The sequence below is a fragment of the Malurus melanocephalus genome, unplaced genomic scaffold, assembly GCF_030028575.1.
Source record: "Malurus melanocephalus ecotype Western Australia unplaced genomic scaffold, MMel_1.1 scaffold_75, whole genome shotgun sequence".
In the NCBI taxonomy this organism is placed as follows: Eukaryota; Metazoa; Chordata; class Aves; order Passeriformes; family Maluridae; genus Malurus; species Malurus melanocephalus.
The window spans coordinates 2,591,364-2,607,756 of record NW_026623307.1 but is presented as its reverse complement, the minus strand read 5'-3'; the positions used below and the strand labels follow the sequence as shown (position 1 = coordinate 2,607,756).

At 49.4% G+C, this 16,393-nt stretch overlaps 2 protein-coding genes across 2 annotated transcripts in view; both read left to right on the top strand.

Moving 5' to 3' along the window:
- Positions 1 to 727: 727 nt before the first annotated feature.
- TFRC (transferrin receptor) lies at positions 728 to 14,875 on the top strand. Its single transcript, XM_057367223.1, has 18 exons — positions 728 to 786; positions 2,760 to 2,973; positions 3,552 to 3,771; positions 3,965 to 4,108; positions 4,843 to 4,939; positions 5,322 to 5,444; positions 6,309 to 6,404; positions 6,538 to 6,677; positions 7,067 to 7,233; positions 7,542 to 7,661; positions 8,264 to 8,349; positions 8,458 to 8,521; positions 8,837 to 8,904; positions 9,257 to 9,324; positions 9,707 to 9,788; positions 10,511 to 10,735; positions 11,180 to 11,320; positions 11,609 to 14,875. Exons 1-18 carry the CDS (start codon positions 754 to 756, stop codon positions 11,849 to 11,851), a joined length of 2,331 nt encoding a protein of 776 aa, XP_057223206.1. The 5' UTR covers positions 728 to 753; the 3' UTR covers positions 11,852 to 14,875.
- Positions 14,876 to 15,835: 960 nt separating this feature from the next.
- Positions 15,836 to 16,393, top strand: part of TNK2 (tyrosine kinase non receptor 2) — a 21,442-nt gene continuing 20,884 nt past the window's right edge. Inside the window, exon 1 of the mRNA XM_057367222.1 lies at positions 15,836 to 15,891. The gene's annotated coding sequence lies outside the window, so the exon portion shown is untranslated. The remainder of the gene's footprint in view (positions 15,892 to 16,393) is intronic.

Below are 16,393 nucleotides of genomic sequence, written 5' to 3'. Positions count from 1 at the left end.
TGCTCCCAACCTCAACCAACACCTGTCTAGTCACTAACTAAATTACAAACCTTATTCAGGAAGAAATGGAGAAGTAAATCAGTTAYAATTTACCTTTGAGTTATGTTTGCTGTTTACAGAGAAGTTAGAATTTTAAAAGTTGCTGAAATGATTTTGGAAAGATGCTCTTAGTAATTTTCGGGGACTTTTCAAAATGGAAATTGCCTTCATAAAGTGCTAGAGAGCATAGACGTCTAGGGGGATGTTTGTATTAGAAGTGTTTTGTCGGGGTTGAAGTTTGTGCTGCTTTGCTTTTCAGCCTCATGCCACTTCTCTTTTCCTGTCATTGAGACAGACCCCAGGAACCTTAGATACCCATTGCCACAGTTGAGTAAATGCTTTTTGCCAGCACTCCCTGAGTGGAAATGACCCTGCCATTWATAAGACCCTTGGCTGAACTTAACCATTGGAGACTCTTTCCTCATTTATCCACCTGCCACTATGCCCWGAGTTCAACAGAAAGAGCTGATATGTTCAGCGGAGCTTAATAATAGCCGTGGGAACTTCTAGGTTGCATTCAAGGTYGATGTAGGCTCACTAATATAGTGACTTATGTAGAAACATGCACAGAAAATCGATGGGCAAACAGTGCACTAGTGGTAGGGACTGACTTCAGATGGGTAACGTAATGACAGGGCAACAACCTGACTTGGCTTGTCATATTCTGAACTTCTAGGGCTTTGGTGAAGTTGGTTTGCACTCGTCCAGAAGGAAATGGACCATGCCAGAGCAGCAATCTCTAACTTGGTAAGACATAGTACCCCAATGCTGTTTGTCTCTTGGTGGGCTGATGATACTGCAGAAGAAAAGTTCAATAACTTCTGTGTATGAGGTTGTATAATAYTCTTTTTCTGTTTTTCCATGTAGCTCGTTATCTATTTGAACATACAGGGGTTGCAGAATTGAGTCTAGCTATCCTGTTGATGTGTTGCTGGAATAATATGAGTGATACTTGATCGTAGTGAGCCCTATTTATTCCAAAAAAATACCGCTATGTGTCAGTATTSGAGAATATGATTAATCTAAAGTAGAGTTAGGTGCTGCACTGTGGGTGGTGAGCCAAATGTCACTGCAAGTAGCTGGCCATGATGAGGAAGTGGCTCAAGCAGTTCAGTGCTGGTGGGGTTATCATAAACTGCTATCATGTATTGGGTCTCTCAGAAAGCCTGTAAGAAAGGGAGGGCGGGCCTTGAACAGAGTTACAGAGGAAGTGCTGCTGAGGAAGCCTTTCAAATGCCTGCTGGGACAATCACCATGTGTTCTATTGTTACTTGGGGAGTTGGAATTCAACCACAAGTCTAGCTTTTGAAAGCAACCTGTGTTTGAAACAAATATGAAGGAGATGGTACTTCTGAACTTGTTCAGCCAAGCCTGCCGGTCTTGGAGATTGTGAAATGACCTGAGGCTAGGACTGCGAGTGGAGTGGTTTGGTCTCTGAACAAGAATGGAGGGTGTGTGGGATTGGGGCATGTCCTCTGTGTGAAGACATGCCTCAAGAGTGAAGGAAGCCAAGCTTTGGAGCAGGTGAGCAGGGAGAGYGTTAGCACAGACTGCGGTGTTGCCCTTTCCGAAATGTGAGCAGGCAGCCACTTCATTGTGGGTAGCGTGGGCCGGAGTGGAACTGCACGTCTGAAATGACACTGGTTTCTTCTGCCCAAACAAGCAGATATCTGGTCTCTTGACTTCTAGCTCTGACATGTAGTTTGAGAGTGACCTGGGAGCTGTGGATGAGCCACTGAGCTTCTAACAGGGCTTGTGTGTTTATCACCAGCTGCATCTCCAGTTCAGAGGAGAGAGCTGCAGGAGTGCTACTCCAAAAGCTGTTCCTTTGGCCCTTTAGCGAGTGTCACTCCACTCCCCMGCACAGCCATGGCTGCAGGCAATTTCAGCGTCTCTAATGGAAGCTGAGTGGTTCAGCCAGTGCCTGGCTATGCCTGGAATTGAGTTAATCTGAGCAGCTGCCTTGTGCACGGGCTGCTGTGCTGTGGGGGCTGGGCTGTGCCGTGCCTTGCACCTGTTCAGAAAAGTGGGCTCCAGACTGGAAGCTCTGCTTGGGCGCTGGTAAAAACCTGTCAAATGGTGCCAGTTGTTGGTGGTGCAGGAGTTGTAGCCTCAGCTTTCATGTTAGCTGAGGCAGCACAATGCCTGTGGGTCATGTCTCTTCAGCCTAGCTGCTTTGTAATACTACCAGTAGTGTAATTTGAGGGTAGCCTTAGGCAGTTKAATACAAAATTATCCGGGTGCTGGATGAGAGTATTTACATCAAAGTGGATGTAGCTCAAAGGCACAGCTATGGACGGTTGCCTTGCCTTTCCTCTCTCTTCATCAAAGTGCGGATATACACATTCAAGATCTGTGTTCTGCTGATTAAGACCAGGAGTTTCTGCTTCAATCAGCCTCAGCCACAGGGTCACGTGGGAAATGCCAATGCCGTTGGCTGCTTCATATCTGTAACAGTCTTCAGGCTAGACTCTGATCAGAGTGGCTCCAAGCTTGTGCAGGGTAAATGGAATCTAAATAGCCTCTGGAGACCCTGAGTGGGTCTGAGTCTTAACTGTGTTTGAAGCATCCARCTTTAAACTAACAGACCAAATGCTCGCTGTGCTGGAGCAGCTGCAGGTGGACAGGCAGTGCTTGGGTTGGAGCACAGGTGCAGCTGCCTGCAAGGACTGCAGGCTGGTGTGGGCAGCTCTTCRTCACATGAATGCCTTTCCACACAGTTTGGTGGTGAGCCAACATCATACACACGCTTCAGCATTGCCCGGCAAGTGGATGGAGACAACAGCCACGTGGAGATGAAGCTGGCTGCTGATGATGAGGAAGGAGGGGAAATTGGGAGACCAGAGCACCTGCATGCCAGCATGCCTCCTCCTCGRAGGAATGGAAAGAACCTCTGCTTCATAGTCATGGCAGCTGTCCTTCTCCTTTTGATTGGTAAGGAAGGGTGGGACTCCAGTATTGAATGTAATCCAAGGTGGTTAATTTGAATCTGTATTGTTTTGGGAGATAATTCAACAACTGGGATCCAGGCTGTAGCCTCTTGTCACTAAGTATGTCTAGCTCAGACTTACGGTACAGYATTGGCACAAAAAATTGTGGAGTTTTGCATTGGAACTGTGACTTAGCTAAAGGSAAAACTGGTCCACATGGAAGTTTTGGTTTTCCCTCCATTAACTCCTAACACCTCTGTAGACGTGTGGGTCAAGAGATAAGTAAAGCCTTTGGTCCTTGTTTCTTAAGGGTTTTAATACTGCCATTGGCCTAAAGTGAGCATTCTCCTTCCTAAGTAGTGCTGGAGGGACTCTGCCAAGCGCAAGATCAGATTTACAGTGCCCCTTAAAACATGCCASCTCAAGCAAAATGTCAGGCTGCATATTTCTATCTGTCCTTGGGTAAGCCAGCTTGTCAAAAACGTTGTGAGAGCAGAGATGCATCTTAACCCTGAAGCTGTGTAGTGGGGGGCTGGTTCAGTCATCTTTCTGCAGCACAAAGAAATCCTGTTCTGTCCACAGGGTTTCTGATCGGCTACTTGAGTTATCGTGGACGAATGCAGAGGGTTAACAGGTGTCTGGATGGAAGTGGCAACTGCGAGATGACTCCTACTGCATCTTACTTATCGGATGATGGAACTGAGGAAGAAGAGGTTYCTGGACCACGTGTCTTGTACTGGCCTGAACTCCGAAATATGTTTTCAGCTAAACTGGTGGATTCACGTCTTGAGACCAACCTGAGGTAACAGTTCCAGAAAGTTTAGATAGAGCTTTGAGAGAGGCACAGCCTGTGAGCAGAACTTGAACTCCTTTGGAGAACAAAAGTCTTAACAGGTGATGTAGGTGGTGTGTCACACACAGGTTTAAATGGCTTTGCAGGCTGCAGTGCATCCTGGTGCTGTAGCCTAAGCTGTATGTATATCTGTTCCCTACAGGCAAAGAGAAGGTAAAAATTCTTTTGAAGCTGGCAAGGTTGAAGATGAGAGCACTGCCATCTACATTCATGACCAGTTCACCAATTTCCGCTTGGATGATGTGTGGAATGATGAGCACTACATTAGGCTGCAGGATAAAGGCAGGTATGTTAATGAAGAGATACCCGTCTCTTCCATTTAGCATGGATACCTGTAGTCTTGAGCAAACATGTGATTTCTGCTTAAAGTGATGGGAAAATTGTAAGCCAGGTACCACTCTCCAAAGATGGCCTCAGTTGTGCCAAGCAATAACTGCTCCTGCCTCTTCTCAGGCTTTCTAAATCCAGAGGGTCTGGTAGCAGCATTCTGGATGTTTCCTAGGGCAGCTGTTTCCTCCAGGTATGCTTAGGAAGTAAAGAGAAAACAMACTTGAGTGAAAACTCGGCAGAAGGGCAGATTCCTTGTGTCTAAAACTGCTAGCACTGGCAATTCTGTCTCGTCACCCAGACAGGGCTGCACAGTTGGCAGTGGCTTCTCCAGTAGCTCAGGAGGGTATCAACAGGCATTTGTCATCTGAMAGCTCATACCCTCGTGTCTCACTTGCCCCTCTTTGTCAGGGGAAATGAATTTGCTTAGCTTCTCTTATGGAGATGACTGAGAGACTTGGAAGCAGACATTCTTTCTGCTATTTGTCTTATAAATCATCCTTCATTACTATCTCTGACCAATTGCACAGATTCTTGCATGGAAGTGCTGGGATGAATCTGCCTATTTCAGCTCTGTTGAGTTGATCAGAATTGTTAGAGCACAGACTGAATACAGTCAGAATACTGACTCAGAATACTGAGTTAATTGAATTCCTGTGTGAAAGAGCATAACACTGTCTCTGCATTTAACAGTAGCAACAACCAGGTGTTCATTGTAGAAGATGCTGCAGAAAAGCTACTGGAAAGTCCTGATGCCTATGTGGCATACAGCAAGAGCGGCACAGTTACTGTAAGTGACGCCAGGAGGATCCTGGAAATGGGTCTGCACACTTAAAAAAATGTCTAAAATAAGTCCCTTTAAGATATGGAGTGTTATAATAGCCCTTCCCAGTAAAGAGAGCTGCGGGTGGTGGGAGTGGGGAGAGGAGTGGGCCCACACAGTATTATTATAGCAGCAACATGCAGGAGTAACTTTAAACTTTGCTGGGATCCAGACAGAAAACTTGGCAGAAATACTGCTCCAACAGGCAYGGTGCATGGGATCAGTTTACACTGCTGAGCTTCAGCTCCCTGCTGTTAACAGGAGTCACTGTTACAGTGACTCTGTAGGCTGTTCCAGGTGTCTTACTGACATAGGACTGCTGCATTCATAAYCCGTGTTCCTGTTTCAGGGCAGACCCATCTATGTGAACTATGGACGGAAAGAGGATTTTCAGCAGATACGAAATATGGGTGTTTCAATGAATGGAAGTATAATCATCTTCAGAGCTGGAAAAATAACCCTTGCTGAGAAGGTAAGCAGTGTATCTGCCCCAAAGCCTGGCCAGACATGGCAACGGGAAGCTATGCTTCCTGCTCTCTGAGGCACAGTGCTATATCTTTCTTYGTGGCACTGTGTGCCCAGCTGGTGGCCTTGCATGCTGCTGTTCCCTCTGTAGGGAATAGAACCAAATAGCTAAGCAGCCTGAAGGATCCAAGTGCTTCTGTGTGCAAGCCTGTTCCAGATCTGACCCAGAGCTGCCCCTCAGGGGTGCTCGTGTGGAGGCTGGGGCACAGCACCCTTTGCAGATGGACTCAGCCTGTCTGCAGGCACCTGGCACAGGCAGTGCTGCAAAATTCTTCTGAAAAGAGTGGTCACTGGTTCTGCAAAGCCATCCCCACTTTTCAGACTAACATCTAGCCTTGCAAGAGTGTTTGTACCAATGGCATACTGGAGGCAGCTGTGCTGTAGGTGTGTTAAACAGGGCCCTGTCGGGTCCACTCTGCCTCCATTTTCTGTGTGAAGATGAGCCTCCAGTGGCTGCTTGTCTTGAGACTAACCTCATCTTGGGAAAACAGATGGAGCATAATCAAAATCAAATAACATTGAATTTCAACCTGCTCTGAGGARCAAGCATGAGCTGAAGGAATCATGGGCTGAGACACAGTGGTGTGTCCTGACTGTTCAAAAACAGTTGTTAGACACAGTTTGCCTGGAGTAGGGCTGAGCTGCTAGGATTYAGCTGCCCAGTGTATGTGTCACTGTCAGGTAGCTGTTCAAATCTGCTGTGCACTGGGCACTGAGGAGAGCAACCCTTCACACCATTACTCCATGTACTTGCCTGGAACTGCCCTTGCTTGAAATGCAGATGTGCAGTCAATGTTTCTKTTTGCTGCAGGTTGCAAATGCCAGAGAGGAAGGAGCAGCTGGTGCCCTGATGTACCTGGACCCCAGAGATTACAAAGGCACAGATTCATTTGCCCCCTTTGGACATGTGAGTATGCAACTGGCTCCCGTTTGTTCTGTAGTGTGGGGCAGTCCCCCCGGCCTCTGGCTCAGCAGTGCCCTTGTGTAGGGGAAACTGCTGGACTCTGGTGAGACTTGAGGACTCCTCCTGTTTTTCACAGGCCCACCTTGGAACTGGAGACCCTTACACCCCAGGCTTCCCTTCTTTCAACCACACCCAGTTCCCACCAGTGGAATCTTCTGGACTACCTCGCATTCTTGTTCAGACTATCTCTAGTCAAGCAGTAGCCACGCTGTTCAGGTAACTGCTYCTTTTGTCTTGCAGGCTGAGCTGCTGTGGCCTCTTGCAGGAGTGAGGGTGGTGTTGAGGTGCTGTGAGACAGAGAGCTCTCTGCTGCACTCTGCTGTGTGTGGCAGGGAGCGTATTCTGGAASTAGCTGGAGARATGTCACTTGTGTCCCTGTCTCTTGTCTTAAAGATTGAACTTAATCTAATGCTGGATTCCTCTTGGCCTTGCATTCTACCCCTCCCTGCATAATCAGGGGTACAGAAATGCAAGCTTTACAGAAATGCAATACTTTCCTAGGCAGGCCCTGAACACCTGCAGTTGCAGGTGTGCTTTTTTCACCTGGTAGCTAAACAAGGACAGAGCTGGACAATAAGTTCAAAAGATCTTTCTTTTTCTCTCAGTAAAATGGATGGAGAAGAATGCCATGGGGACTGGAAAAGTGTCATGGGATGTAAGGTGACAGTGCGCAACAACAGCAAGGTGACAGTGAAACTGATCGTGAACAACGTTATGGTGGACAGGAAGATTCTGAACATCTTTGGTGTTATCAAGGGATTTGAAGAACCAGGTAACAGCAGCTGCATTGTGGCTCAGTCTTGAGAGAAGCCCTTCCTCTTCTGTGGTCGCTGGAATGTGACAGATGTCCCCAGATAGACATACACGTTCTCAGCAGAACGAAGGCCTTCCCCTGAGGATCAAAGAGAAATCTGAACCGTGCTGCCAGGGRAAGGTTAGATGAAAGCACTCAGTGTGCCAGATTCAGGGATCAGACTGCAGACTGTCTTCCTACTACAGAAGCTGAAAGCTACCCTTCTGATAAACGATGTTTTCAACCTGAAGCTTGCAGCTCACTGCTTGATCTTGTCTCCTTTACAGATCGGTACGTTGTGCTYGGAGCCCAGAGAGACTCCTGGGGCCCAGGAGTGGCCAAGGCTGGCGTTGGYACTGCCATCTTGCTGGAACTTGCCCGTGTGATCTCGGACATGGTGAAAAACGGTAAATGTTTGTGAACAAAAGCACAAGGGTGGGAAGTGATGCAGGTCTAATTCTGTGTGTGTTAACACTGGAGAGCCCCATTGCAAAGCAGTCCTTTAGAAGGTGTAGGGAATCTGACAGAGCTTCCTGAGAAGCTGTTACTTGTCCAATACAACTTGTCTGCAGTGAGCACTCACTTCCGAGGGACTGCYTGCCTGTATCTGGTATGGCTCAAATGCAAGAGTGTCCTTGGATAACACATGATGCAAATCTTAAATTTGAGCTGTCAGCTGGACAGCCAGGCCTGAAGGTGGGAAAATGCTCAAGTGTCTGACCAGCTGGAGCAGTGGGGACTRCATGGTGGTACTTGGTGTGAGCACACTTGTCTCCAGGGTTAATTTTGGGCTCAGGCAGCTAAACAAAACAGGGTGGAAATGCAGACAGCATTGTTCTCCTGCGCAGTTCTGCAGCATGTGGGGGCAGGGTACAGTGTCCATGCAGTGTGCACATTTCTCTGCAGCAGTGCTGTCTCAGGAGCGGGCAATTCATCATCCCAGGCCCGCAGTGCTAATCTGCATCTCCATGGGGGAAGGGCAGACATCTCAGTCTCTCTGTCTTTACAGATGACTACAAACCACGGCGCAGCATTATCTTTGCTAGCTGGAGTGCAGGAGAGTACGGAGCTGTGGGTGCTACTGAGTGGCTGGAGGTATTGTTTGTTTAATAGAATTCTGTGGTTGTTCCTGTGGATTAAATGTCCACAGGATGGTGTTGGAGCACTACTGCTCATCTTATTAAAATGTTTGTTTTGTTCTAGGGGTACTCCACCACTCTGCATGCCAAAGCCTTCACCTACATCAACTTGGATACTGCAGTCCTGGGTAACCTGCTACTCTTTGAGTTTTTTGAAATTGGTGGGACTAGACATCCCTTAACCTCTAGGAATGAGGGCTGTGCCAGAGGGGGCTGGTGGGTGTTTGCCTGAAGAGTGGCATGACTCCATTTATTGTCCTGTTATTGAAGCTGGGAGGCTGATGCAGCCTGAGCCATGAGGAATCAGCTCTGCTAAATCCCAGTAGACTGGCCTGTGTACAGTGAAGATCTTTTGGCAGCTGTGGCTGTAGATCAGAGATGGGCAGCTCTAGCAATAGTGGTTGATTCTGCCAGTGTGTCAAACACCCTTTCATTTTTTGCAGGATCCAAAGATGTGAAGATTTCTGCTAGCCCATTGCTGTAYTCATTGGTGGAGTCAACTTTGAAGAGGGTGAGTTGAAGGGCCTTGTTCTGATCAAGGTGACTGGTTTTAAGGAGGAGCTGAAAGCAGATGGAGCTGTGCTGGGTCACTTCCCTGTCTGACACCTTCTGAGGAAAAGCACCCATTTAAGAGAAAACCTGGGATATTCTGAAGGGCTCTCTCTGATATCAGCTGGGCTCTGGGAATTGCACATAGCATCTAGAATCAGAAAATGCCACAGTTTAGTGGGAGGTGTGCCTGTGTGGAGAAAGGTTAGGGAAATAYATCTGACTGGCATCTGCACAGCAGYGTAAGCTCCAKGRTGSACCTGGAAGCCCAAGCAGAGGTTAGAACAAGTGCAGTGACTGTCATCTCTGTGCAGGTAAAGGACCCCGCAAAGGCTTCAGGATCCCTGTATGGCAGAGTTGGCTCTGACTGGGTAAAGAGMGTGTAAGTATTGTCATCCATCTCTTTGGGAAATCTCCATAAATTTAGGAGCAAACTGTGTGGATTCTGTTTGTGTGTCATACTGCTCTCTGGGGTGGGCTCTTCTTCTGACATGGGGTCAGGCAAGCATCAAAAGTACAGCACTAACTGTGCTGGCCCAAGCCGGCTGAGGCAGCTCAGACACCTTGCTGCAGGAAAAAAACAGCCCTGTACCAAGTCCAGTGGCAGGGAGGGCAGAAGTAGGTCCAGGGATTTGGCTGGGATTCCTTCAGTCTTKTCTAGGCAGAGTAGTCCAGTTGGCTTAGAGCTTCAACTGTACAGCTTGTAGCTTTTCTCYTGGGGTGCCCAAACCAGTTGGTAACTACTCAGTGCTTATCTTCTGCAGCGTTCCACTTGATCTGGATAATGCAGCATTCCCTTTTCTGGCCTACTCGGGAATCCCAGTGGTTTCCTTTGGTTTCTACAATGTAAGTAATGTGTGCTTGCCTGGTGTGCTCATTCCATRCAGAGTGTTGTAAGGATATCTGCTTTCCAGGATGGCAGAGCACAAGGTGCTGTCCCAAGCTCGCTGTGCTTGCAGGAGCTTCTCAAGGGAGGAGGTGCAGCCTCTGGATCTGGTGGCTGTGGCAGTAGTTGCTGGGCCTCTCCTGTGACCAGGCTGCCCTACAGTCTTTGTTCCAAAGTACTGAACATCTGTGGGTTTTTTGGGAGAGGGGTCACTTGTTTTTCTGGAGGCTCAGATGTCAATGAATCAAGCTATAAAAGCAATAGAAAGATGTCAAGCTGTTACTGCAGGGAGCCTTAATGATGGCAGCTCCCTCTCTTAGGTATGCTTGGGTTTTGTTAGTGTCAGACTTGCTTTGAGTTTTTCTGATGAGAAGAGTTGGAGGGTGCAGGCATGTGCCAGGCTGGGTGATGAAATTTGCCCACCTGCACTTCTGCAGTGAACTGAGGGGGTAAAGGTCTATGTGTCTTTGGCTCTAAATACCAGGCAGCACATCCTGCTGATTGCTGAAAGCTGTGAGGGATGAGATGCAGGAGCTCCATTCCCTTCCCAATATTTTGAAGTTTTGCCACTTCAKTCTTCGCTCCTTAGCAGCACTGGGAGATGGGATGTGGTGGAGGTAACAAGTAACCTGTGGCAGGGGATGAGTGTTCTTGGCTAACTTCAACACCTTCTTTCTTGCAGGAAGGTGATGAATATTCCTTTTTGGACACTACTCAGGATACTTTGTTTAACTTGAAGCAGAAGACTGATCAGTTGTATGCTCTTATGCATACTGCTGCAGAATTTGCTGGACAAATAGCTCTSAGGCTGACCCATGATCATGAGCTCTTCCTGGACTTTGATAGATACAGTGAGGAATTGCTTGTATTCCAGGAGAAGCTTTTGCCTTTCGATTCCAAGGTGAAGGTAAGGACTCTGAGTTCACCAAATATCTAATGATCATATGCTAATAAGGCCCTGTCCATGCTGCTGTATCCACTGCCACATCTTCTCCCTTTAGACATAAAAGGGTAGCAAAGTGTGACTGGCATTTATGTTCCTTATGGAGCAGTGCAGGCAGATTAGCTGCAGCAGGCAGCTTTAACTGATCTGGCTGTCGTGAGCTCTGGAGGAAGTGAATRTGAACCGTTTCTCCTCTGGTTATCATTCACAGCACAGTGCAGCTTTGCATCTCATTTGCACCTCTGCTGAAAGTCTACGAGAAACTGTGGGTAGGGAGTGACCTCAGAAGAGCCTGCCAGGAACTCGTTCTGCTACTTGGCTAAACGAGGAAAAAAAAAATAACACTTTCTTTTGGTAGAGAGCAGCAAAAGAAGAAAATCAGGTTTGCTAACAGCTACTCCCTTGCAGGAACTGGGGCTGACCTTGAACTGGCTGTATTATGCCCGTGGAGATTTTCAGCGAGCTGCAGATACACTGAGAAGAGACATCGCAAACAGTGACAGGGAGAACAGGATCGTCCGCAGAGCCCTGAATGACAGGATGATGAAGGTGGGTATCTTCAACTGGTTTTTCTGCCTTCACAAAGGAGGAGAGTGCTGGCTGGGATGGGCCTTYCCCTAAAGGGCCATGGGCATTGTGCAGACTGGTGTCTCTTCYACTTGCTGAGTGGAAGCGTGAAAGTTCTGCGCTTGCTCTGAAGAGAGGGTCTGGCCCTCGCAGAGCTGCTGTGGGAAAGGGCTGAGTGGGGATCACAGGTTGGCAGCTTGTGTTGGGGCAGATAAGGAAAGACAAACTTGGGAGGTGAGAGTATAACCCTAAATTTATGCCTCTGCTCAGGTGGAGTACGACTTCCTCTCCCCGTTCCTCTCACCAAAAGACACTCCCTTCCGYCACATCTTCTTCGGCAAAGGCTCCCACACCCTGCAGAGTCTGCTGGAGAACCTGAAGCAGCTGGAAACCAACAAGGACAGCGTGGATGTGAACGAGCTGAAAGAGCAGCTGGCCCTGGCGACCTGGACCATTAAAGGGGCTGCCAATGCKTTAGTGGGCGATATCTGGAACACGGACAACGAAATCTAGACACAGCAAACACCTGGATTACCCGTCTAAGGTACAGGAGAGCTGTGTGCTCCCACGGGGAGCACAGCTTCCTTCCTGGCCCCAGCCCCAGCAGAGGGCCTTGCTGTGTAGATCTAGTTCCACCTGTAGCAACATACTCAAACTCCCTGTACCTCAGATTAGGCATTGGCATGATTTTCAAATGGCAGCTTCCTGCAAACTTCCAGTACCTTTATAATATTGTGAAACCTAACCAAAACCCCCGAAACCTAAGTGAAACCCACTCCCTAACATGGCATTACCTTCCTGTAGATAACTCTGGCAACAAAACTTTTTTTGACCAAAGTTGAGCACAAAATTTAAATCTCACCTTGACAAGTTCACAGGAGGCAGTTTTAAAGCAGTATCTGACCAAGCTCCCATCTAACCACAGTCCTAAGCGGTCCTATACAGCTGCTTATGGGGTTTCCTGCTACCAGTGTACTTGAAAACTAAGAGCTCAGGTRTCTCCTGAACTGGTACCTTGAGTGGGGAGGTACCTCATCTATTCAGGCTTTTAATTGTTGGCCACCTAAACCTAGTGATTAAAACAGGGAATGGATTCCTCTGAACGCTTGTAATGAGGATCCCTTCTCTGGCAGGAAGCTGCAGAGAGCTGCAGTTCAAAAATTAAACAATGTAGTAATAGCCYGCAAGTGCTGGATTATCAGCAAGCTCTGAAGTGCCCGGCCTGCCTTTACTCAACAGCAGGGCCCCAGTGACATCTTGGAGGCTTGCTTCTGTCAAGGCAGGTATCAATACCCAGGGAAAAGGACCCAAAGATTATGCAATGTCCCCTTTATATCCTCAGCTGGCATCTCAGCGAATCCTGCAGCATTGAGAAATGGCTTTAGACTGACACTTCAGACCTTGCTGCTCAGGGGCCTTGTGTGAAATTGAGTCTCTTGCTGGCCAAACCCTGTTTGACTGATGTCAKTTTGCAGGATGGCTCTTGTCTGGCACTGAGATATTTATTTCTTTATTTATTTATCAGTGACAGTGTTCACTATAAATGGTGTGTTTTTTTATAGAAGATAATTATCGGAAGCAGTGCCTTCCATAATTATGACAGTTATACTGTCGTTTTTGAATAAAGCAGCATCTGCTATTACAATCAAACATRATACTGGAACTTTGCATTTAAAATAATCAAAACAAGCCCCTCAAAAAGTTTTGGAAAACTAGCAATTAAGCTTTCTGTGGCAAAAACACCCTTCTGGAAGAAACTTGAAGGTGCAAACCTGGTAGTGTGTCTCCAGGTTGCACTCCAAAGTAATCCTTGAAATGCTGAAAACCTGGGTGGAAATTCCAATMCTAGAAATTTGGCTTCCTTGCAGGATCTGTGCCTCTCTGTGGGCTTCAGACTGCTTCCTGCTCCCCTTTCTGGATGCCATGTGCTCTCACAGGGAGCACAGCTTCCTTCCTGGCCCCARCCCCASCAGAGGGCCTTGCWGTGTAGCCCTAGTTCCACCTGTGGCAACACACACAAACTCCCTGTACCTCAGATTAGGCCTTGGCACGATTTTTAAATGGCAGCTTCCTGCAAACTTCCAGTACCTTATGTATCATGAAACCTAACTGACATTATCGGGGGCAGTGTCTCCCATAATGGTAAAGAACAAGGTAGTTTTTGCCTACCACAGTGTTATATCGGAGACAGTGATCTCCATATGTTGCACTATGGGTGTACGTAATTATCGGGGACAGTGTTTCCCATAATTGTTCTATGCTTATCACGCAATGTCATCTGCGAAGCTTGATGGTTAGTATCTAACATGGATTAATTTCCTGCAGTCCTATTTTTTCACTCTCCTGTGATGATGCAGATACAAACTTCCGTCTGTTATGTACATCCTCAGACTCTTCCTTCTCCATAGGCTGAACCGTTTCAAATAGCTGTGCTGTCTTGAATTGGCCTCCTGCCCCCAATCACGGGAGTGGTGCTTGAATGTTTAGTGGAAACTAGGCTAGTTAGACTGTGTGTTCTGTGGTGTAGTGAACTTCCTTCAAATCAGTTACAAAGACCTGAGGAATTAAAGGTGAATGTAGGGCTTGGGGCTGACAGCTGTCCTGAGGGCTCTGGTCACTGCTCTGGATGGGTGCAGGCAGCACTTTGAGAGGCTGGCCTGCTGTGGCACTGGGAGGGTGCTGGTGTGTGTGCATGGGAAGTGCTCACTCTCCAGTTCTGCCTAGAAATTCCAGTCTTTGTCCCTTGGGTGTTGTGTGGAGCGCGAAACATTAGCGGCAGCTTTCTAATGGTGCCACTCAGCTGTGTGACCTGAAGCTGAGCACTGCTGATGTGTGTCACCTAAACTGCGCTGCCTGCTGCCAGCCCTGTGCTCTGCAGTTTGATCTGGCATTGCAGCTTAGTTTTAACCTGAACTCTGTAGCTTGATCTGGCATTTAAACCTAACTTGAGCGAGTGACCTGAGCCCCCGCAGCAGTCCTTGAGAGAAAGAACATTGTTCAACTGGAGCTCCACAAGGAATGGGCAAGGAYCAGCTCTCAGCCTAGTTACTGATCTTAGTGCTCACTAGCTTGGAGGGCTGGATTTTCATCAGTCTTTAGAAACCTGATGCCCAGGCTTGTGCAACTTGATGTTCTTCCTTAACTTCTCTTAACTCTCTAACTTCCTACAGCCCTCTCTGTGTTAGTGTTTCCCAGTGACATTTCTCTGGATGGCATCTAAGAGCTGCTGTCTGGGAGTCCTCACTGTAGTGTTTGCATGCATCTTGATGTCAGACTTAACCTTGTGCTTTACAGCCAGCAGAGAGAGACAAAAGACAAAGCTTGTCTCCTGGCTAGGCAGCATAGCCATGACTACTGGGATGTTGGAACGCCTTGCTCAGTGCTGGCATCTGACTGCTGTGGGGTGCTAAACTGTTTCTGGATTACCTGCTGTGTGCTTGAATAAAGTACTTACGAAGCTTGAACACTCAGCTTCCCTTGTGGGGTTCTGGATTACCTGCTGTCTGCTTTAATAAAGATTTTGAAGCTTGAACACTCAACTTCTCTTGTGATTTCTTGCAAAACCATCATGCTGTTGTGGCAGGGGGTGGGCTTGGGCAGTGGGAGGGAGGCTGTTGTCCTGCTCCCTCAGGGCTGCTATGTGGCAGTTCCACTGCCACCTTGTTGATGTGCAGTAGCAAATTACGGTGCTGCTCAGCTGAGTCCTGCCKCATGACAAGGACTCTGGTAACGAGGTGGAGGAGCAATGTCTGCAAGCTCCCAGGCCTCCCCCTCCTTTCATGGCCATCTCCTGCCTCTCCATCACAGCACTGACTCTGAAAAGCCTGCGGTGTGGGAATGAACAATGGGATAAGGATGAAATGTCAGATTGCCCCCTGGCCATGGCTTTGCCCGTCTCTGCTGCTGAGAAGGTGGCTGGACCGGCTGTGGGTGGCTGTGTCTCAGGAAGCCAGCACCTTCTGCCCTCTCTCTGGCCCTCATCATCCTGGAGGTCCCCTGAGCCAAGGTGTAGATGCACACATGGATACTTCTTAGAGCCCTGGGAAGCTCTGGGTGGGCAGGAGCTCAGCCCCAGAGGCCTGCTCAGGTGAGGTCATACAGGTTTGGGGCTCTGTTTTTAAATCTGCTCAGATTCTCTCTGCCGTCCTCCCCCCTCCTTCATGCCGGTCTTGCCTCATGCTTTACAAACACTACATCCCGGGAAGACGCAYTATTTGGGGTGAGTGGCAGCTTCTCCAGGAGCCCAGCTCGAGCTTTGTGGGCTGTCCCGCCACAGCTCTGGTCCCTCCTCTTTCMCCGGGGATGATTTACTTGTTGGAAACACGTCGCTTCCCGCAGCTCCTGCCCGCGCCTGGCAGGGCTCTCTCCCTGCGGTAACTGTGCAAAGCGTCCCGAGAGGCCGGGCYGGGGCTGCGGTAGCCCTGCTGCGGCCGGGGCAGAGGGAACGGGGAGCAGCCCCTTCCAACTCACCTGGGAGCAGAGATTTGAGCAGCGCGGGGCAGCCCGCGTCCCCGGGGCAGCGGATCGGTTCCGGGGCTTGGCGCTGTTCCGGGGTGAGTCTGTCTGTCCCTGCGCCCATCCCCGCGCCCCGCTGCTCATCCATCCATCCATCTGTCCGTCTGTCCGTCCGTCCTCACCCCGGCCGTTACGTAAAGCGGCGGGGCGGCGCCTTTAAGAGCGGGACCGGAGGCGGGTCGGGGGCCGTCCGGGTTCCCGGCGGCGGCGGCAGGAGGAGGCGGGGGGGCAGGAGGGGAGGAAGGGGTGGCGGAGCCGGAGCTCCGGAGCTCTAGCGGCGCGGCGCGGGGGGGCTTCCCCAGCGTGCGGGGCCGGGGCGGGGCCCGCCACCGCGTGCACCATCCGGGGGCAGGGGGCGAGCGGGGCGCCGGGGGTGCCGGAGGGCGGGGGGCTGAGCCCGGCGGTGCCGGAGGGCGGCGGCGTGGCCCCGGGGGTGCAGGAGCAGGGGGGCTTCACCCGCGGCGTGCAGGAGGCGGGGCTGGGGGCGCTGCCCCGCGGCCAGGAGCTGGTGGCCGGCGGCGGCGGCGGGGAACCGAGGGG